At 26.8% G+C, this 23,737-nt stretch overlaps 5 protein-coding genes across 5 annotated transcripts; 4 read left to right on the forward strand and 1 right to left on the reverse strand.

Moving 5' to 3' along the window:
* Positions 1-4,230: 4,230 nt before the first annotated feature.
* On the forward strand, positions 4,231-6,029 carry LOC112728771 (NDR1/HIN1-like protein 1). The gene is made up of 2 exons (XM_025779059.2): positions 4,231-4,802; positions 5,465-6,029. The coding sequence occupies exons 1-2, from the start codon at positions 4,464-4,466 to the stop codon at positions 5,753-5,755; spliced, it is 630 nt and encodes a 209-aa protein (XP_025634844.1). The 5' UTR covers positions 4,231-4,463; the 3' UTR covers positions 5,756-6,029.
* Positions 6,030-11,305: 5,276 nt separating this feature from the next.
* LOC112728773 (NDR1/HIN1-like protein 10) lies at positions 11,306-12,400 on the forward strand. Its single transcript, XM_025779060.3, has one exon. The coding sequence runs from the start codon at positions 11,374-11,376 to the stop codon at positions 12,067-12,069; it is 696 nt and encodes a 231-aa protein (XP_025634845.1). The 5' UTR covers positions 11,306-11,373; the 3' UTR covers positions 12,070-12,400.
* A 960-nt stretch (positions 12,401-13,360) lies between these two features.
* LOC112728774 (NDR1/HIN1-like protein 3) lies at positions 13,361-14,038 on the forward strand. The gene has a single exon (XM_025779061.3). The coding sequence runs from the start codon at positions 13,361-13,363 to the stop codon at positions 14,036-14,038; it is 678 nt and encodes a 225-aa protein (XP_025634846.1).
* Positions 14,039-17,226: 3,188 nt separating this feature from the next.
* On the forward strand, positions 17,227-17,994 carry LOC112728775 (NDR1/HIN1-like protein 3). The gene has a single exon (XM_025779062.3). It carries the CDS (start codon positions 17,227-17,229, stop codon positions 17,992-17,994), a length of 768 nt encoding a protein of 255 aa, XP_025634847.1.
* Positions 17,995-22,001: 4,007 nt separating this feature from the next.
* On the reverse strand, positions 22,002-22,791 carry LOC114924848 (uncharacterized). The gene is made up of 2 exons (XM_072208473.1): positions 22,565-22,791; positions 22,002-22,251 (listed from the first exon to the last, which is right to left on the reverse strand). Exons 1-2 carry the CDS (start codon positions 22,789-22,791, stop codon positions 22,002-22,004), a joined length of 477 nt encoding a protein of 158 aa, XP_072064574.1.
* Positions 22,792-23,737: the final 946 nt, after the last annotated feature.

Consider the following 23,737-nt stretch of genomic DNA (forward strand, 5'->3'; position numbering starts at 1 on the left):
AGCCTAGCTAGCTAGGTGAGTAAGCAACTCTAAATTATTGAAATAATGAACTAAAGAGGTCCAATCAAATATCTATATATTATTTTTCTTCAAATTAAATATTTTAAAAAATATCACTCCTATTTTTCTTTGTGTAGATAGCTGTAGGTTCACCTCAATCAATGGTGTTTATGAAGTCCTCAAACTTCAGTTTCTAATAGCCACAGAATTTTCTTCATTTCAATTTGTTGCCTTTTTCCTACTTTGCTGTTCAATTGGGTACTGTCGGCGCCCATTTTTTTTATCATTAAAAAAAATAAAATGAAAAATTAAGAAATTTGAATGCGTGTGGTAAGAGAAATTGAAGTAAGTAGGTCCCAAAAGAGGGTATTTCCTTAATTATATGTTTTATTGTTTATCTTGTTGGCCTTATCAAAACGTTCCACACATACATGTAGATTGTAAGTATATATAGTAAACCTAACTTACATTAAGAAAATTATATGTACACTACCTTAATTAGGTCATTCTCTCTCTCTCTCTCTCCTTTCTTTTCTTTCTTTTGCATATTGTATTATATATGTTGTTAATGATTTATATTAAATTAATTGAACATATACTAGTATATAACCTAATCATCATAACCAAAAAACATTGATCTAATTAAGTATTATACTCAAAGCATCCATCTAAAATAAAAAATATTATTTATACATTAAAATTAATTACTAAAATTAATTATTAATATATAAATATATATGTAATTTAATTTATTTTTAATATATATTTTATACTAATAACTAATTTTAGTGTACACGTATATTAAATATACCAAAAATAAAGAAAAAAAAAGTATATATATAAAAAGTTTAATTGGTCATGAGAAGATAGACATTATTGTTTACATTTGCGTCAAGACTTTGAATTTTCTAGCGGTGAATAGAAGATGGGGTCCTGCATTCCTAGCTAGTGTGAAAGTGAGAATATACTTGTGATGAGGTATGATGTCAATTGTCTTGTTTCATGTGTGATTCATTTTAGACTAAGATTAAACCTTGTTGACTACTCTTGCTTGACTTACTCACTATATAACAAGAAAAAATTGTATTTTATGGTTATTAAAAATATTTATTTTAATAGAATATATTTTAATTTATTATTAATCATTAATTTTTTTAATTTTCTATGATATTTTCAAAAATTAGTTCATTAATGTAATTAAACCTCTATTTAATTAAAAATTTATTATTGACTAATAAACCTCAATCATTAAAATCTTTTAGTATTTTTATTAATGAATAATAATTGTGTCAATAATTATAAAAAAAATATTGTAAGATATTAACAAATATTAGTATGAACTAAAGAAAGTATATACTCATAACTCAATGATAAATTGAAGGTTTATTTTTAGTTGTAGCTGTCAATTAATTAACCTAAGATTGGAGACAGGGCGACAGTAGTTGAAGTGTCAATTATGAAAGCAATGTGAGAGAGATAAAGATGCAATGTATACATTTTCTTGGACCAATTTCTTTCTTTAATTTGTGAATTGAAATTTGAGAACAAAAAAGAAAAGGGTTAAAATTGAGACTTTCTTGCGTGAGAGTTCAGTTTCCTTTAATTTGTTCCTTTAGAGAGAAAGCGAATTGAGAAAGAAAATAAGGGGAAGTGTTTCCAATGTAAATATTATGTATAATTACATTGTTTATTGAATGAACAGAGAAGATTAATGAAAGTCATCATACTATTTTGTTTTTTACCTATATGTACTAAAATATATAAGATAAAGAGCAAACTTATAATATTCTGAAATCTTTGTTCTCATATATAATATAATAATAATGGTGTGAATTTTTTATCAGTGTCTTTTAACTAGATAAATTAAAGATTAATTTGTTACTAATTTAAATTTCATTTAAAATATATTAACTAATAAATTATTATATATAAAAAATAAAATTCAAATCTTTATATACATTTGTTTAAGTTGACGAATAAATTGATAATTTCGTTTGTATTATAATTATTCTAATTTTGTGAATATACTAAGTTTGTTTTATCTTAGTAAAGTGTAATAACCTTTTTTTTGTGTTTTTGTTTATTAGTTTTAAATGGTCTTTATTGACAATAATAGTCAAATAAGATAAAAGTATATTCGAAAGTGAGCTGATGAATTTAGTCGAGTCAGATCAAGCTCAATATAATAATAATAATCAAAATACAAAAATTAATTAAAAAATATATTCAATATTCAAGTAAAATTAAGAAAATGTTCATATTTCAATTGTATTTTTTTTTTTCATTTTTCTATTCTACCTTGCTTTCTACTCTCTGACACACTTGTTAAATAAAGAGAGTTTGGTTCATGAAAATGGAATTTTCTTTTCCTTTTTTCTTTTTTAATTAAAAAGTTGTGATTTATTGATCCTTTACTCTGTTCCATTATTAAATGGTTGGTGCTGCCAAGTATAATCTTGAACTCCATTAACAAAAAAGAGACACACAAAGTTGGTGTAATTTGTTTTTAATACATGGGGCCTAGCTATAATATGCACCCAAACGTGTCACTAATAACAAGGCACTTAAATCAGTGACAAACTTTCATAAATAGTTTTTTCGTTTGATTAAATTATTATCAGCATTCCAATTTTATTCTTAAATTTCGAAACTCAAATATAAAATTATTTATCAAAATATCGAAGTAATTACTCTTTTAATAAATTACATCTCATGTTAATTACTATTATTTTTCTAAATTTAAAGTAAAGGTCAACCTTAATATATGAATATAAAAGGTTACTTTAATAGTTTAATTACATAATAATATTAGCAAAAATAATAAATTAGTTTTTACACACTACAACTGGAGTAATTATCTATAAATAAATAAATTTTATTAGACAACAATGTAAAATATTTTAAAATATAGCATCAATAAATTAAAATTAAAATTAAACTCTTACAAACTGAATCTTGTTTCTAATTTATGAACGATGTTGATTCAACTTTATTTAAGATGATATTTTCTTGGCCCTTTATATGTCTCTTTAATTAGCGAAAAGTAAAGCACACCTTTTTTGACTTAGAAAGCAATAACCTCAATGAAAATCAAGCCATCATTGAAATTAATGCACGAGCGTTAGTGGGATGTTAAGTTTGGTGAGTGGTGACAAATAGCTAGCTCTATTAACATATAAATATAAACATAGTATTATACATTATATTACTCTATACACTTACTATTACTACGTATTGGTATTACTAGTAGTGGCAAAATGAAAATCTCACCAAACCGATGAAAAGGAATAATATGTTTGTTACTATATAGCACTCTTCCTTGGATAAGTCTTTTTTAAGTTTTAATTTTGATATATTCAATGTAGTATTAAAAATATAAAAAAATAATAAATTTTATAATATTTTTTAAATGTGTGATGACTTTAACAAAAAAGAATAATTTGAAAACAATATAATCATATAGTGTAATTTTATCACCTTTAATGTTTAAAAATGATTTGAGAAAATTAAAGTAATTAAAATTTCGATTTAACTTTTAAAAATTTTTTATATTACGATTTTAAATGAGTAAATTAATTTTATAAAATTTATACTAAATCTGATAATTTTATAATTTATTTTTTTTAATTTTATGTTTTATATAATTTATTTTTTTGATTTTACGAAAAATTTTAATTTTTTCTACCTTACAAAAACATTTTTTTTTTTTTTTGAGACGTAAACTATTCACACATAATCCATATGGTAGTAGTAATAGTAGTTTTCAACCTTTCATCTTCTTTTAGTTTTAGTTAGGTAAACCTGTGGTAGCAATCACCAAACTCTTATTTTGCATGATCTACCCCCTCCAAAAATGACGAATGCATATTTTTAATAAGGAGTTTGTTACGTAGATAATAATTTTTGTAAATAATATGAACAATCAATTTTAAAATTTATCTAATAAAATAAAAATATATTACATCCTCAAATTATTCACTTAAATATTAATATTAAAATAATTATCCACACACCTAATAAATTAAATATCTAATATATTTATTATTCACATTATTTAATATTTTCATTATCTTTCCATACTCTTCTTTTTAATAATAAATGAAGAGTGCGTGTATATATATATAATCTCTAATAATTCATCACTATTTTCCAATTAGTACTACTAATAATCTACTAGCTAGTGTGTGTGTACATAAACTATAAATCCTATCTATATATCTAGCAAAGTATAGCCTCCACCATTCATATTCAATAACATACATACCAACACAAACCATATACCATGATCTTATCATATCTTTAATAATAAAAAATAAATACAAGAAATTCATTCCCACTTTATAAATATAAATAAATGAAAACCCAAAGACGCCCCACCCCCAATTCTTCAGAATTAAAACCATCAACCACACCACTCTCTTTGCTTCTTCTTCTTCCAAATATCTTCCGAAGTAACAACCTCGATGTCGGTGAAGGAGTGCGATCACCACAGGAAGAGGAGGCAAGTAATAATAAGGAGAATATGCGGTGGAATCTTAATATTCGTGTTCTTGGTGTTGCTAGTAATATTAATAATATGGGCAGTACTAAGACCTACCAAACCGACCTTCATACTCCAGGACATAACGGTTTATGCCTTCAACGCCACCGTCGCCAACTTCTTAACCTCCAATTTTCAGGTCACCTTGACTTCTCGCAATCCTAACGATCACATCGGTGTCTACTATGACCACCTCGCCGCCTATATTAGTTACCGGAATCAGCAAGTTACTTACCGGACCGCCATACCCCCCACATATCAGGTAACTAATACTTTCCGTTTTGGGTTATGGAACAGCTTATAATAGTAAATTGAAAAAAATATATACAAAATTTATACCATTATTTAATTAATTAAATATTTTTAAATAATGAATTTATTGTTAGTTAATTTTTTTTGCTAATAAATAATAATATCTGAAAATTAAATTATCTATATTATTTTAAACTAATTGAGATTTTAAATTGAAAAAGATTTTGATTTTATTATGGGTTTAATTTATACAGTGGTATAATTATATCTATTTTTTTATAATAATTCATACTGTTAATATAAAAAATAATTATTTTTATTGAAATAATATTAAATATATGTATAAAATTATTTGAAAAATGTATCAAAATTAATTTTTTTAATATTTTGTAATTAATTTTTTCGGCGTCGTTGTATGTATTTTCGATATAAAAGTATTTTATATTGATATATTGGTATGAAAAAAAAAAGTAGCTATTTTTCTATGTGTAATAATATTAAGTGGTCCTTCAAACCCAAAAAGTTTTAATTACTTTTTACAGTTATTTTTTATTTTTGTAATTACATTATGAATAAAAAAAAATAAACTCATAATTAATTAAGAGCAATGATATGTTTAAACTCTTAATTTTATTTTCAAGTAAATAATAATGATATGTTAAAACCAAACAGGGACATAAAGAAGTCAACGTATGGTCACCGTTTGTTTACGGAACGAATATTCCGATTGCTCCGTTCAACTTTCAGAGTCTCAGTCAAGAAGAAAATGATGTCATCCTTGTCACCCTCAGAGTTGACGGGAAGGTCCGTTGGAAGGTCGGCGTGTTCGTCTCCGGCCACTACCACATCCATGTCCGTTGTCCTGCGTACATTAATTTCGGTTCGCAGGGCAACGGCGTCAGGATTGGTGAGAACGGCGCCATGAAGTACATGATGATTCAACGTTGTGCCGTTAGCGTTTAAACCTTTAATTTAATCCAATTTTTAATTAGTAAAATTTTTTGTTAACGTGGTACGTACATTTTTATTTTAATGTATTTTTCTACCTTTGTATGGTTGTATTTAATGTGTCACTTTTGTGTATGAATTGTTAGGTATAAATTGAACTGTACATTTTGCTATAGGAAGGAGAAATAGCTATATGATATAGCAAAATTACCAAGTTGTAATAAATAATAATTTAATTACATGCAATATATAATAATAATGAGCTATGATGGAAATAACTTTTTTGATACATTATTGTTTATTTAAGTGTTTTATCTTATTAACTTAATCATGTAGAAAAATAAAAAATATATATATAATTACATAGCAATTTTATTTATTTTTTGGTTAATTAATTTGGATAACAAATGAGTGTGAGATGGAGCACTCGGAGTCTTTTTCTTTCGTTTTCTCAGTAATTCTCAATTTCTCACATTTTATTCTCGTTTATTTGGCTTATTATTTTTTGGTTTTTCTGTTATTTTGTTTATATTGGTATATACATGTGTATATTCACATGTTTATATTCCTCTTGGTATGTTTTATTTTATCCACACTTTATAGCAAGGACCACTTTTGTTATCTTCTTTGAATTTTCTTCCTTTATAGATCCATGTAGCTGCTATACATGTTCCATTTGAATACTTGATGTACATGCTAACCCTAATGTTATAAAAATGGCACTTTGTAGGGATGTTCCACATTTATAAATACATAGTAGAAAAGGTAGTTGTATCATGTTATTATCAACATATATAATGAACTGAAAAACAATTTTTAAAGTAATAACTAACCACTCAAATTAATTTTCACTAAATTTAATTAGGTTATTGTATATTTTAGATTTTAATATTTTTTATTATTTCATCAGACATAGATTATTAGTCTTTTATTGTTTTTCAATAAATTTTTTAATATGTATTGCATTGGATAAATAAATTACTAAAAAATCTTATCACAAAATACTTAAATCTAAAAAAATATCTCTTTTGTGAAATAATCAATGCGGATGTATTTTTAAAATAATACAAAATTATTAATTAAAAATTAAAGTGTCTCGTCAAAAATTTTTTGAAACCTAATATGAATGTAATTTTTTAAATTTTTTTAATCATCAGTAATTTTATATTTTATTATAGTTGATACAATTTAAGCCTAGTTATAGCCCATTATTAGGGTTAGATAGATCTATTATTACTAATAAAAAATTAGAATAATTAGAAATAAATAATTTCTAATTTATATATGACTATTGAATAATCGTTGCATAAAAAAAATTAGAAAATTTATATATTTTATTAAGATTTATAAAAAGTTGCATCAAATACATTATTGAAGCCTCTAGAAACTAGCACAAGTAGTTAATTTCTATCTGTATAAGGATGGATATGAATTATTGAAGGAAGTTGTGGGCTTCTTTTGAAATAACATATAGTGTTATGTTCATCCACATGGCATATAGTGGTGGTAGTCCTTTTCAAAATAGGCTCACCTACTTTGCCAATTAATAATAATTAATAAATTGAAAATATTGGTGGAAATAAAGAAATAATTAATAAATTGCTTTCATAGCATTATGTGTGTACATGAATGGTCCTTATCTTTATCTCCTATTCTCTAATCAAAATCAAAATTATGTCTATTATGATATGATGATGACCCAATTCATCAGCACATAGTTATTAGGATCATGTGGCTTTGCTTGGCAGTGTTGAGCACCGTCATGATTTGGCAAAAGTAAAGAGAACCTTCTTTAATTCATATTTTTCTACACACGCACTCAAATTCAATGATATTACTAATTAGGGTGAGTAATTTTTTTTTTTTTAATCAAAGATAACGAGACTTGAATTTGCGATCTCTTAGATAAGTATGGAAAAATTATATTATTTAAACTATAATTCATTGGTTCTTTAATATTAAATATTTATTATCTTAAGTTAGGAGTGTTACTTGAACCGTGACTTCTAAGTGAATATAAAGAAACTAGAACAAATTCTTTTTCAATGAATAAAATTTTCAAAAATTCATTTAAAATATAATTAATTTTCGTGTGCGTTAAAATAAAATTTAAAGAATTTTACGACGGTATAAATGATCTGTCTTTTTGCAGGATACAAAAAAGTCTAACATTATTATGTGTTTAGATTAACCTATTTTATATAAATTGTAAATTTTTTTTTGCAAATTACAAAAATTTAAAAAAATTTGCAAAAGACAATAAAAAAAATAAAATAAACCTTCTCATAGATGTAATTTGCGAAAAATCACCACATTTTGAAGGATTATACTAAATTTATATCCATATCTAAATATTTTAGCCTAAATTTTTAAGGTAAAATTACATATTAGAGATTATATTCTATGAATTACTATCAAGAAATTTACATCGTCTTAATTCTGTAAATTTTGTGGTCTAAATATCTGTTATTGAATTTGATGTTAAAAATTCATAGCATGATGAACATTTATGCTATAAGCACCCGAATTCAGCTACCTTAGATAAACCTTTCCACACGTAAGAGTAGAACACAACAATTAATCAATCACATCTCTCATTGTCATCACTATTGACTATTAAGTCTTAGTGAGTCCTTTTTTTCTTTATAGTATTTAAAATCTTAGAAAATGATATCTTTATCGTCTTTGGGAGCAATTATGTTAAAAGAAGCCATATAAAAGTTGATTAACTTAAAGTAAATTAAAGTAACTATCAGATAGAACGTAGCACTATTAATTTGTTTAGTTTTTTTTTTTTTTTAACAAAATTAAAATATAAACTAACATGGACCCCTATAATTTCTATATGTCACCCTCATGGTTATTGGGCCATTCAGTTAATGGGCCAAGCCTTAGGTTATCGGCCCAATAATTGGATTAGATTAATTCCGTATTAAGTTTTTCTTTTTTCGCATCCCTTTATTTATTTATTTATCTATCATTAGTTTTAGAATAATAATTTGGACTTTTATTTTTTTTATGTTATTAATATTTTCTAATTCGATAAATAAAAAATAAGGCGAATTCTATGGTATAGATGCCAAAAGACATTTATACATGTAGAAATAACGTGTTTTGGTTTGATGAGTGACACTTGGTGTTTGTTATTTGTGCTGTCTTTCATACTGTACAGTAAAAATACTGTAATTTTCAGAATTTATCTATTAAATGTAATATTAATTATGTTATTAAAATTTTAATGATATTTAGATTTTGGTATACATTGTTGGGCCAAATAAAATCATTCAGTTGGGTCTTTTAAGTTGTCCTTTGATTTCTTTTTTAAACTTTGGAATGTTTTATTCGGTCAATGTTAAAATTCTTAATCCTATTGCTATACAAATATATATTTATTAATTTGGTGAGTAATTAAGATATACGATTTATATACTTAGAACTTTTAAGTTTTACAAAGGTTTAATTATTCTGTTGGTCTTTATAATTTTTCGAAATTTTTAATTGAGTTTTTGTATTTTTTTTTTCTTTCAATTGAGTCCTTGCATCAAAATTTTTTTTAATTGGGTTCCTACACTTTTTTTTTATTTGGATTTCTACACTAATTTTTTTTAGTTGGGTCCCTATAAAATTAAGCTAATTACTGCCAAGAGGGACCTAATTGAAAAAAAAAATTAGTGTAAGAACCAATTAAAAGAAAAAAAAAGTATAAAGACCTAATTAAAAATTTCGTAAAACTATAAGGACCAACAGAACAATTAAACCTTTTACAATATATATAGTTTGTAAATATCCTTTTATTTTACTTTTACACAGGAAAAATTAATTTTATTTAAGGTTAAAATATATTTAGTAATTTAATCAATATTTATATATTAACTAATATTTATATTATTATTGTACAATTTTATTAGTATTCAATTCTAAAGAATTAAGAGTATATTACTTTAGAATAAGGCTCAAATTTAAAATGCAATAAAGTATTTAATCGTTAAACATATATTTTGAAATAGGTCTATCGATAAAGAACAGAATTCAAAATAAACAAAAGACAAGAATAAAAATTAAATAAAAAATATATTAAAATTAAAATAGAAAACAAAGGATAGATTGAAATTGAATACAGAGAGAATCACTTGACTTTTAATTCAATTTCTTAATGCAACAAGAAAGAGACTTACTCAACCTAACTTGTCCATATTATACTTTGAGAATTGAATTGAAGGGACACGCTCAACCTTCTATCCAATTCTCCGATGCAACAACAGAGACTTATTCAACCTCACTTGTCTACACCATGGTTTTATCATGAAATTAAAAGAGACTTTTCACACCTCTAATCACTCAATATGACGAATAGTTTAGAAGGTATTTATAACATTTTTTTAGGTTAAAAAAAAAAAAAAAAACATAAACCTATAAATATAAAGCCCAATCTAGTAACTAATTAAACAAAATCAAAATACATCAAATTAAATTGAATATTCTAAAAATATAAACTAATAACTTTTAGATAATATTTGAACTCTTTACATCACGAATATTTGAAACATGTATCACCTAGTTAATATCTTATTTTAATATAATTTTTTGTAAATATAATTAAAAAAAAATTTATCTTTAAAATTTAGCAACTTTATGATCATTTTATATTTCTTGAAAGGAGTCATGACATTATAAAATCTAATTTTATAATAAAAAAATAATTGTTAGATGAGTAAATTTGATAAAGGAACCAAATAATATGTTGCATGATTTTATTTTGCACTTTATACTGTTACTACACATAGTTAGAAAATAGAAAAACAGAGAAAGCTATGCTTGGGCAAATTTATAGCCCAACTGAATGCATTGTTCAATTTTTTATTCGGCCTATTATGTGACAAAAAAATGGATGTCATTAAAATTTAACAATATAATTAACATTATATTTAAGGTAGACAAAAGCTGAAAATTATAGTATTCTTACTGCACATCTGAAAAAGAATACCAATAGCAGACATTAAATCTCACTAGTTCCAAAAAAAAGACGCCAAATGTCACTTAAAAAACAAAATACGTTACTTCTATATGTGTAGATGTCTTTTGGCATCTACACCATAGACTTCACCAAAAATTAATTTTGTCGTGAATTTGAACTATATTTAAGGACTTAACTAATATTTTAGGATTAGAATTGCTGCATACATAATAAAAAATTCAAACTTTTAAATTTATTTAAGTGAACAAATAAGTTAATCACTTAACTAACTCAATTTGATTGAATTGGACTATTATTAAAATATCTAGTTTTATTTCATTTACTCAAACCACTTAGGTCTCGGTCCAATCAAAGAAAAAGAAAACATTGAATTTCCACCAAACTGGTCAAGCCCAACATGCTTCTAACCTATTTATTTTTTCTTTTGGTACAATTCCAAGTTGCTACATGATCTTCAATTCCATGATGAAATTGAATTAGGCAAGTGGGCATAAATCACATTAACAAGCAAAGTACATAACATTATCCATAAATTGATTTCATAGAATTTTCAACACTCCTTCAATCCTACCCTATATATATACATAAGCACATAACATATATACTCATAACATTTACTTATCAAATAAATCTTCATATATTATTCTTGCACATACATATGGCTGAAAATAAGCAATCCCAATTGAATGGCTCATACTATGGCCCTTCAATTCCTCCAAATAATAACCGTAGAAGAAGAAATTGTTGTTGCCGCATTTTCAACATCTTTTGGAAGATTCTACTATCAATCATAACCCTAATTGTTCTTTTATTCATCATATCCCTTGTCATAGTTCAACCAAGACCCTTCAAATTCTCTGTCACACAAGCAAATCTCACACAATTCAACTACACTAGCACTAATACATTGTTACATTACAAACTTGTACTAAATTTCACTTCACATAACCCAAACAAAAAGCTTGCAATCTACTATGACAAAGTTGAGGGCAATGTGTTCTACCAAGGTTCTAGATTCTCCACAATTGATGTCATCACATGGCTGAATTCTTTCAGACAAGATTCTAACCACACGGATAGGATGAGTGGTGTGTTCAAGGGGACAAAAGTTTTGGTTCTTGATCAAAGTCAACGCTCTAAGTTTGACCAAGACAAGAGAGATGGGGATTTCGATATTTATGTGAAGTTGCATTTTGACATAAGGTTTAGGCTTGGTGATTTTATATTTAATAATATTAACTCAAAAGCTACGGTTAAGTGTGGGATTAAGGTTCCTTTGAGTGATTCTAATGGGAAAGTGGTAGGTGCTAGATTTGAGCCCAAGAAGTGCAATGTTGATATCAAGTGGGTTTAGAAATTAGAGTATAGCTCCTTCTCATTTTAAAGGTTTTGAGTTCAAATCTTACTAAGTGTAAGTGAGGAGAAAAATTTGGTAAATGTGCGAGGAATGTATGGGTATGTTATATGGTACTTAAGATACCTAGGATTGAAAAAAAAAAAATTAGAGTATAGAATTGTGTTGTTTTATTTATCATTACTTCTTGATTCGTTGGATTCCTTTTGGGTCCTTTGTTTTAAGAGTTACTCATATACGTGTATAGCTTAATAGCTTATATTTGCTTAATTTCCATGTAGTAAAATAAAATATATATATATATGAGTATATCCTAGATGGTATTTAAATATATGATAAGATCTGCTAGCTGTAGCGTATGAAGTTTGACTTTTAATCTCTGGCTTCGTTTTCTATTAATGATTACAAAAATATTTTTGGAATACCAAAATTAGTTATTAAAATTTATTATTAATATATTTATATATAAATACACGTAATTTAATTTATTGTTAATATGTATTTATATTTTTAATATAAATTTTATATTAATAATTAATTTTAATAAATAATTTTAATATATATGATATGAATTTATCATTTTGTAAATTTTTTTTCAATTCTTTCTTTATTTTGTCAGTATATTTTTCCTTTTTTTTCTTTCTTTTATCATATTTAAATAAGTCAAAAATTAAACGGTCGAAAATTAAAATTTTATTTAAGGGTCATAATTCAAAATTAAATTTATTATATTTATTTAATTGGATAAATATGATAATTAATATAATGATAATATTTTTAATTTATTTAAAAATTAAAAATAAATAACAAAATAAAAAAAAATTATTGATCAATTATATTTAAATATAATCATATAAAAATATTTTTTTATTTATTTATTACATAAAAAATATTTTTTTAAAAAAAATCTTTAAAAAAATATATATAAAAAAATATTTTTTATTTTTTTATTATTATAAATTTATTAAACACATTAAAAAATAAAAAAAAATCTTATTTTTTTCAATTTAATAGCAACTAAACAAACACTCAATTCAAGTCTTCAATATAATATACGTCCAATAATTATAAATAAATAAAATACACCAATTCCTCCTTCCAAAGCATTCTCCCATTTGATGTATAACGACTTGAAGCTCTTCATCATCATCTCCTTATTTCTCACTAAAATTTCAATCAATAAACCAAACTTTTTAGACTCCTCCCTTTTCTCACTTCACAACATCTCATTAAATTCCGCGAACTTTTTTTTCAAAAGTTATAGTATTAAAATTAAACTCAAATTTAGGCTATGGAGGATAACAACAAAGAAGAAGCTCAATTGACAACCGCCGCAAACCATCGCCGCCACGGGCACAACCGCACCACAAGATGCTGTTGGTGCTGCTTCAGCCTCATATGGTACCTCCTAATCACCATCATCGTCCTCGTACTCCTCATAATCCTCGTACTCTACATCCTCCTCCAACCACGCTCCTTCACCTTCCACGTCACCCAAGCCAACCTCACCACATTCAACTACCTTAACACCACCACCGTGTTACACTACAACCTCGTACTCAACTTCACCGTCCACAACCCCAACAACAAGCTTTCCATCTACTTCGACGAAGCGCGTGGCCACGCGCTCTATCAAGAGACAGAGTTTGCCGCCGCCACGCCCTTGACGGCGCCATGGTTCTCGTACCTTCTTTACACAAAGGAAAGGGTTCCCATGAGCGTTGTCTTCTCCGGGAACAAGCTTGTGGCGCTTGATGTTGATGATTTTGAAGGGGACAATAAGAGGGGTATTTTTGGAATTGATGTGAAGATTTATTTTTTGATAAGGTTTAGAATTGGTGATGTTATAGGTAATAATTTGATTAATAAATCTAGGGCTAAATGTGGGATTAAGGTTCCTTTCAGTTATAATAATAAGAAGGGGAAAATGATGGTGTTTAAGCCTACAAAGTGTGAGGTTGATTTCTGAGAATTTTACATGATTCGTTTCTATTTCTTCTTTTGATGTTTAAGGTTGTAACTTTTATATGAACATTATCATTTTTTATTGGTTCATAATTTGCCTATAGTTTTCTTGTGGATATGGTAGATTACTACATTACTATATTATGTTTTGATTATTGATTAAGTATTGTAGGTAAACTTCATTTTTGCCAACTGAAAGGAAATATGAGTATATATTTTTACAAAAAATATTAGTCATACACTAAAATCAATCATTAAAACAATCATTAAAATTAGTGATCAATATATTTGTGTATAAATATATGTTTAATTTAGTTTATTTTCAATATATATTTATATTTCAATATGTATTTTATATTTGTGATTGACTTTAATAACTAATTTTAATGTATACATAACATAATCGATATTTACATATACTTCTTATCTATATTTTGCAGTTTTTTTTTTTAAATAATAACATTGACTTGAGAAAAATGCGTAGAGAGAACAATTTTGGGATTAAAATCCTCTAAACTAAAGAAATTAGTAAATTGGTAAAATAAAGAGTTAAATCACTCTTAAACTAAGAAAACGAGACATATATTTTATAGAAATTACAAAATTAATAGTAATTAATTCTTTACTAAATCACATTATCATTTTTGTTTATTTTAGAAGATTTAAATTTGCAATTTTGTAACCTCATTTTTTTTCCTAAGAATGACCCTTCAACTTATTTTCGGGTTAAGTAGTTGGACTGTCAAGTTGAACCTCTCTATTGACCCATTATTGATTTTGAAAGACTATAGCGGGTTATCCATTAACAGGTTCAATGGTTACTAAACTATAATGGACCTGAATGTTAAATTTTCAGACAGCTCACTATACCTTTTCTTTTTAGATCCATAAAAAAAAATGTGATAAAATGTGTGAGGAATGTGTGGGTGTATTGTGTACATAAAATTGGAAGTTGTCCAATTTATTGGAGTATCTAGGATTGGAGATTGTCCAATTTATCGACAAAATAAAATTAGTGTTAATTTTTTTCCTTATAAATTTATTCCTAATAAAAAAATGTAATTTAAATAAGAAAAGTGTTAATACTAATTACTAAATGTATTAATTAACAAGTCACCAAAAAAAATGTATTAATTAACTCTTTCCTTTAAAATCGAGTCAAACTTAACTACGAAAAATCCTGTCTAATATGGTGTAATTTGATCATGGGATAGATGATAAAAAAAATTATGCGTTTTGTCGATTTTTTAGTAAATTTATGGTGGTTCGATATTTAATGTTTTAGGAGCAAAATATACTACTATATGCGAATACCAGTTTTCTAGAAGTACATCAAAACGTTTTTGGTTAGACAAGTGTTAAAAAAAAGAGTTTGTAAATTGATAAATGAAATTTAAAAATTAAAGTTTTCGAAAACTAAATACATGCTAAATGAAAAGGTTCGCATCGAAATAAAAGAAAACCATAAAAATGCCTTCAATTAGACCAAAGGACTTTGACATAAGTGATAAAATGCAGAAGGATAAATTAAACAAAGAAAATAAATAACACTTAATAGATAAAATCAATTAAAATATCAAGTTTATAGAAAACTAAATTGAAAGAAAGAAGAAGATGGAAGGAACCCTACAAAAAATATAATTCGATTGCAGATTCAGAAATTTTATGGGATGTGAGTATGCTTAAGTGTTATTTCCGAGTAAAAGTTTCAACCGTTATTCCCTAAAATTTCCTGGTATTTATAGGATCTTACATAACGGACAATTAAGTTACAATTAATTACAATTAAATAAAATTACAAATTTAAAATACAATCCCTCTTGGTAACCTTCCTGCTGTGTGATTGTAGATATTTCCCGTGTTTTACTCGTGTGATAGAAGCTACTAATTTTCCCGCTTCCACAACTATTCGACCAGCTCTTCGAAGGCCTTACTCGAATTCCCGAATCGAGTCTCCTACTCGATTTAGCTTACTCGATCAACAAAACAATCGAAACCCAAATCAACGCTGATTACTTCTAACTTCATACTAATATGCGTGTCTTTTCGAGAAACCACACTTGACTTATCTCGATTCAACTCACTCTTATAAAAAATATTTTCGATCAACACTTTGTCAATGGTACAAAATAACAATAATATTTACGAGACAATAAAAAATTAGCTCAAACAATAAAAATTATTTTATTTAGTATTAATTAATTATCACTAGAATTATACAATTTTAAATAAGATAATAATAAAATTATAAATATTATATTATATAAAATAATTTTTAATTTTATTTTTCTAATATTACCAAAAAAAATATATTCTAATGTATTTATTAATACTTAGTATTAATTAGTTTTCAATTGGTTTATAAATTCTTAAATGTCTTAATTCGAATTCTAAATTTTCACTCTATCATCAAAACTTATCATATATTTTTCAATAATAACATATTAATATTATGCGAATAGTTAGTATCACATAATCCCGACTACATATAATACAATATAATAATATATTAAGAGTAAATAATTATTTTTAACCATAAAAAATTGAGACATTGATAAAACTGATTATGACTAATTTAAGTGTTAGTAATGTTATTCAAACTCATCCTTTCTCTTTGAAAACTCTCATTCTTATTTTTTTTTACCAAATCAAAATCCTAACTCCCAAATAATAATATCACAAAATATTATATGTCGATTTAAATGATAATATCAGGAATAATAACACGATTTGTTCGAACTTTAATTTTCTACCAAATATATGACATAAAAAAACATTTGAAGTATATTATAGTTCCAAGTATTTCAATTAAAACAGCTAAAATATGATATACGTGAAAGATTGAAATGCCTGTATGATATAATTTATTTATGTGACTTTACTAACTTTTCCTTAGCCTTCCAAATCCAAACCCTCTAACCTTAGTAAAGATCGGTTTCAATTCAATAGATTTTCCTTATCAGTTAAAAAAATGTAACGCGCTTTTCAGATTTCCACTCCCCACACGCTACACGTTCTCACCCCCCTCTCTCTCTCCACACTTCCACTTTACTATTTATATTCATTCAATTATTTTTTGAACCCTCGCTCACTCACTCACACTTTCTCATTTTTCACTTTACCAATTTTCAAAACGACTCGTCGTTTCGTTTCGTTTCGTTTTCGTTTCACTTTCAGTTTCAACTTTCAACAATGTCGCAACTGAACGGCGCATATTACGGCCCTTCCATACCTCCGCCGCAACACAAACGTCACTACCGTGGCGATGGCGGCGGCAGCAACTGCTGCTGCTGCTGCGGAATCTTCCGCTGCTGCTGCGGCTGCATTTTTGACTGCATCTTCGGCCTCATCTGCAAGATCTTAACCACACTTCTCATCCTTCTCATCATCGTAGCCGTTCTTCTCTACTTCATCGTACGGCCAAATCTCGTCAAGTTCCACGTCAGCAACGCCGTCCTCACTCAGTTCAATTTCTCCTCCGACGCCGCCGCCACCAACAACAACACGCTCCACTACAACCTCATGCTAAACTTCACGATCCGAAACCCTAACAAGCGCGTGGGAATCTACTACGACTACATCGAGGCGCGTGGATTCTACCACGACGTTGGCTTCGGTAACGTCACTATGCAACCGTTTTTTCAGGGAACGAAGAACACGACGGTGGTTGCGACGACTCTCAAGGGTGAGAATGAGGTGGTTTTGGGATCGGATAAAGGATCCAAGGTGGAGGAAGAACGAGGATCTGGTGTTTATGGCATTGATTTGAAGGTGTTCATGAAAGTGAGGTTTAAGTTTTGGTTTATGAAAACTGGGAAGGTGAAACCCAAGGCTATTTGTGTGTTGAAGGTTCCGTTGATGACGAGATCGAAGAATGGAACTTTTACGGCGGAGCACGGCGGCGCGTTTCAAGATACCGCGTGCGACTGGGGTTACCGGTGGTTGTGGTTTCATCATTAGAGAATTATTTTAGACCCGACCCGAATAATTTTATTATTGTTATCACTTTTTTTTTATTCAGGTTTTTATTCTTTTTTATTTTTGTTTTTTTATATAATAATTTTATTATGTTGATACATTAGTTCAATTTGAATATTTGATTGGAGAGTTATGCTAGAGTTAGAGAGGAACTTTTATTAACGATTTCACATATTTTAGTATTATTTTCATTGTGTGTTACATGATCTGATTTCAATATTTCATGGCATATTATCTTGTCTTCTTGTTGATAAATAAGAATTGGAATATATACTATTTAGAAGTTTGATTAGAGGTGCTGTAAGTCAATTGGTCATATTCTTGTTGAATTTTTGTTTTTTTTTTTTTCATACTTTTTTTAATTTTATTTCTTTTTTTTGTTTGACTTGCTTTTTTTGTGTCTCGAGTAAAGCCTGTAGTTTGGCAACTTTTTTTTCTTTCATAGAAAATGTTTCATGAGCTTTTTCTTATTTTATTATTATATTAAAGTCTAATTAATTCTTTGAAATTATAGTTTGATTTTTGTGTACTAAATAATAATGTGAAATAACTTGATGGATTAAATTAATATATTAAAAATGCTTATCAAATTACATTTCAAAGGTTAATTCAATGTTAGGTTCTTCAATTAGCTTTTTGGAGAATTTATGGTGGGTCATCTTCGCAAAAGTAAACTATTGAGTGATTTAGAAACGACTCTTTAAATTTAAAGGGATTTTTTTATTTTTTTTTAAGTATTAATAATGTGTTGAATGAATTTGAGATGGCACTTTGCTTGGTTCTACTTCTACCTTTGAGTCACTTAAGAGAAACTATTGAACATGAGATTCTATGAACATCTATAGGCATTTCTGTTTTTAATTTGCAATTCCTATTAAAAAGAATTATTTGTAACATCTTTATTAATTGTTTTAAAAGTACTTGTCAACAATACCCTTTAAAATAAATAATTAAAATTGGTGATAATGATCTATGGAATGTCTTATATTGTTGTAGTTGACTGGTTAGGCAATATTTAAATAAGTTTGATGGAATATTTTGGTCAATGTCAGTGTAAGAAGGTTAATGGAATGAAAATTGCTGGCAAAGTTGATAGTGACTTTGTGACAATAGCCATTGAATCCTTTAACAAATATAAGAAAAATTATTAGAAGGGTTTTTTGTGCAATTATCAAAGAGTTAAATTAATAGCATATGTGCAACTTGAATTAATTTTACCGTCTCAGAAACTTAGATTCTACCCTAATGGAAAAAAAAAAAAAAACCACAAATTTACACTTAAAAAAGCACATAAAATGTGATAGTGTTAGCTCAATTTTGATTAAACAACAACATCAACTTTGTAAAACACAATAAGACCATCATATTATTTTTGAAAATTAAATAACAAAATATAGTACAAAACCATATAGGTGATTTGGCAAATAACAATTATTTATTTATTTTTTTTTTTGTATTAAGACGGGGCTAACAATTATTTATTTATTTATTTTGAAATCTACAATTGCTAATTATCCATTGCCAATTTTATTTTTTTGTCATGTAATGAGCCATTTCTTGATTCATTAACATACTAATTCTTGAATGAGGCCACTGACAAAAACAAAAGGGCTTAATAGAAATAAATTCCTTCTTAGATCACAATGCTTGATCCAATAAAAAAAATTCCCTCCTATCACAATGCTTTACCAAGAAAACTGTGCCCAAAAATAAAAAATAAAAAATCCATGTTATGTTTTACCAAAAAAAAAAGAATCCAAGTGCTGCATGAATTTAACCGGGGCATTATATGTATTAGATATAAGATATAAAATGTTTTATGCGTTTCTATCTAATAATTTAAATTTTAAAGTTTTTAAAAAATATTTTTTTTAAATATTAGAACTTTAGAATTTAATTCTTACTATTGAATTACTCAAAATAAAAATGAAATTTCATGATAATATGACATTACTAGCTATATACTATCTTATACAAAGGAATGCACGAAGTTAAGTAGTTTTATTTGGGTTATAATATCAATACTAAATCAAAAAATTATATACATTAAAATTAAGGAATATATATTTATATGTATTATTTTGAAAATATTTTTATTTATATTTTATGCCTAATATGTATTTTGTACAAAATAATTAACTTAATATCTAATTTTTAATATATATAATTTTTTTCTTTATTTTGTCACACCAATCAAGAGGAGTGAATTATATACATTTAATAAAAACAAAGCGAGTTATTCAGGTGTGAAGTTTGAATATGAAAAACGTTGCATACATGGCATTAATATTATTAAGTATTCGTTGAAGGAAGAGAAGGATTCTCATTTGAAAACACAAGAACAAAAAAGGAAAAGAGAACGGGACTTTTAATAAAGATCAACGAATTGAATGAGAAGCTAAATGTGTTCACTGTTCACTGTTCAGTAGTGCAGTGCTCTGTGTATGTGTCACCATTAACTCTCACAATCATAACCAACCATACCATTTTGGATTTTTATAATTATTTCAATTTCTTAAGTTAGTTTTTTAAATATAATTCTTTTAAAATTTTATTTTTTGTTATATTTTTTTTGGGGTTAGGAGTTGTTTTTTTTTATTAAAAATAATAAAATAAAAACCTTAGTTTATAAGATGTGTTTCTCCTAAAATTTTATACTCGTTACCGTCCTGCTAGGGTTGGCAATGGGTAGGGTAGAATAGGATTTGAATCCTACTCTAATTTTATCCGTGGGTTAAAAATTTTATTAAAATTCTATCCTATCTTATCTGCGGATTGAGAATCTCTCAACTTTAATTCTACTCACACCCTAAAATTCTAAACTCTACTCTACCCTATCATATCCGCAGAAATATCAAATTTTTTCAAAGTAAATATAAAATTCAATCATTTCGAATTTTATACATATTAATAACATAAAAAATAAAAAACTAATGTTCTAAATTACTAAATTAATTAATTAGTTTTAGTGGTTGTTCACTTATTATAAGTCATTATATAAAGAATGTTGTGGTTTCAATTCTCACTTCTTTCACTATATATCTAATTTTAATAAAATATATGTTATATATGAAGTACGAGTAGAGTAAAATAGGGTATATCCTAAACCTGTACTCTATCTACTTGCGGGTAGAGTATGAATTGTCAGCCCTGTGTTATACGAACCACAATTAATGAATGAATTAATTAGGCAGTAAATTTTTATTTTTATTTTTATTTGATAGACATTAGAGTGAAATACAATACAATAGAATCAGTAAATTCAAAACACGGTTACTCTAATTATAGTAGATTGAAACTTTTTCACGAGATTCTCCTTTTCCAGTGACCCCATCACTCTGCCACAATTCACAACCTCACATATTGTGGGATCCATATATATATATAAACTCTCTTTTCTATTGGTATATAAGTATATATTACAAGTATCTGAAAAGTGAAAATCTGATTGAAGCCATCTCGATAATCTTGATAGTGAAATGTTGGCTTTGAAGCATTTTTGTGTGAGGGTAAAGATGGATTCAAAATATTCATAAATAAATAAATATGTTGTTGTTACGTAAAATTATACATTAAATTTATTTATAAATTTTGTTATTGTAAAATTTAAGTAGATAACACACCTTAAATATTAATTTAGAAAATAAGGATCGTCTCATACTAATAAATACTATTAGATTTTTAATTTCAGATAATATATAGTTTTATAATTTATTCAATAAAAAAATAATTTCATTTTAAATCTTTAATCTAAAGTGTAAGTCTATATATATGATGGAAAATGGCATAAAATATTCCATAAAAAAAACTCTATACATATACATTATATAATGTATAAAAATGTTTCTAACAGATTTATTATGAAATCAAAACTGCCGCAATATAATAAACATTCTAATAATTAACATTCTAAATCAATAGATAATAGTAAACAAATAAACGAAAAGGAAAAAAAAATATTTACTTGACCAAGCTTGAATAATTTTGATTCATCCATTGTTGGCAACATTATTATTATAATAATAATCATGAAACGGTGAAGAATGTGGTGTGAAATAAGGAGGGGAAGCACAAGGTGTTGAAAACGGTGTCGTTTCATTCACTAACAAGTCACCATTACCACCGTCGTCTACCACCACCACCACCTCACTCAACGACACCGTTTTGACGGCACTGCACTCTCCACTCTCAGAATCAAAGCCTTCTCTCTCTTCTTCTTCCTTTATTGTGAACAGCACCCTTGAAATTCCATAGTGACACTGGTACTTCATCACCTACAATAATAATAAATAAATAATATGCTATATAAATAATCCTAGTTATATTTAATAATATTATTTATTTATTTTATAAACAAATGATACAAATTTTTTTTTTCTCGTGTATATCATATAGCTTAGAACCATAATAAAATCATGGCTATTATTACTAAAACACAAATTTTCTATATTGATAAATAATTATAATTATTTAAGTACATAGAAAAAAATGAAGAAATAATGAAAATGTTATTTTTATTTATTACTTAAAAGTTCTTCTATAAATTATTAACTGTTGTTCGAGCTCAAATTCAAGCTCAAGCTCGCGTTCTCTCTCGGCAATGAATGATGAAGAAGGTGATGATGAGGTTGGGAGGGAATGCTCCTGCGGCTCCACACGGGAGCGGGGGCGGTAGCTACGGCGGCGGCGCCACAAGAAGTAGAGGATCTCTACCATGAGGGCGGTTAGTGTGACGGCGATGACAACGGTAACGGCGGTTCCTAAGTTGTTTAGGCCCATCATAGTGGTCAAGCAAGATCAAAGCAACAACGTTGGTGTTTGAAGTTTGATTCTACTTTGGTTTTGGTGTTTGTGTTTTAAGGTGTACGTTTGCTTTTCGTTAAAAGAAAAGAAAAAGAATTAATTGAGAAATGGGATGTGGTGTTTTTTTTTTAGGCAAAACATTCAAATAAATGTGTTCCGGTAACGTTTCAAAGACATAATTATAATAGCTTGAGGAATTGAAAGAGAAATTAAATTTGCGCCTTCTATGGTTAGTTCAACTTTCATGTAAGCACAAGTAGGATTTGTTATTAGGTGAAAACTAAGGTGAATTTTACGTGAAGTGGAGTTGATATTTGAGTGCCGTTAGATGAAAATTTTGTCAAATCAGTCAAATCATCTAACGGCTCTCAAGTATTAACTTCACGTGAAGTCGATTGCACGTGAGTTTCTACCTTGTTATAAATATGCAACTGAAAATTTTAATTGAAAAAAGATAAAAAAAATAATTAATGTGTATGTAACGATAATAAATATATATAAATTTACTTCATCTATAATTCTTTCACTTGATAACAAAATTCATACAGTATACATGTGTTTATTAGTTTAATTAGAATAAAATAGTCAATTCTCATAACTTTTTAAGTTTTAAAGTTGTTAGTATAGGAATACATTTCAATATTGTTTTAGTGAGTTTATATATACTATGAATTTTGATATGGACATGTATATATACTACTAAGGATTTTAATAAGTTCTATATATAATGAATTAATTATGTTGATGTTAAATAACGTTATTACCGTTAGTTCAGACTAAATAGTTATATATAATTTTGATTTTGATTGAAAATAATTATCAGTAACTTTACTCTAGTAATAATATAAATATATAATTCATGGTGTCATGCTGGTTAAAGGGGGTTTTAATTGTGGCAGATGGATAGTTGGATGGAAAGCGA

This window comes from Arachis hypogaea, chromosome 12 (assembly GCF_003086295.3).
Source record: "Arachis hypogaea cultivar Tifrunner chromosome 12, arahy.Tifrunner.gnm2.J5K5, whole genome shotgun sequence".
NCBI lineage: Eukaryota > Viridiplantae > Streptophyta > Magnoliopsida > Fabales > Fabaceae > Arachis > Arachis hypogaea.

What these genes read in the sequence shown, in the direction of transcription:
- LOC112728773 (XM_025779060.3), top strand. Translation starts at nt 11,374, where the DNA reads ATGGCTGAAAATAAGCAATCCCAATTGAATGGCTCATACTATGGCCCT.
- LOC112728775 (XM_025779062.3), top strand. Translation starts at nt 17,227, where the DNA reads ATGTCGCAACTGAACGGCGCATATTACGGCCCTTCCATACCTCCGCCG.
- LOC112728771 (XM_025779059.2), top strand. Translation starts at nt 4,464, where the DNA reads ATGTCGGTGAAGGAGTGCGATCACCACAGGAAGAGGAGGCAAGTAATA. An exon ending in CCATACCCCCCACATATCAG is followed by an intron (nt 4,803 to 5,464) that starts GTAACTAATACT and finishes AAAACCAAACAG; the next exon opens with GGACATAAAGAAGTCAACGT.
- LOC114924848 (XM_072208473.1), bottom strand. Translation starts at nt 22,791, where the DNA reads ATGGGCCTAAACAACTTAGGAACCGCCGTTACCGTTGTCATCGCCGTC. An exon ending in GAATTTGAGCTCGAACAACA is followed by an intron (nt 22,252 to 22,564) that starts GTTAATAATTTA and finishes TGGAATTTCAAG; the next exon opens with GGTGCTGTTCACAATAAAGG.
- LOC112728774 (XM_025779061.3), top strand. Translation starts at nt 13,361, where the DNA reads ATGGAGGATAACAACAAAGAAGAAGCTCAATTGACAACCGCCGCAAAC.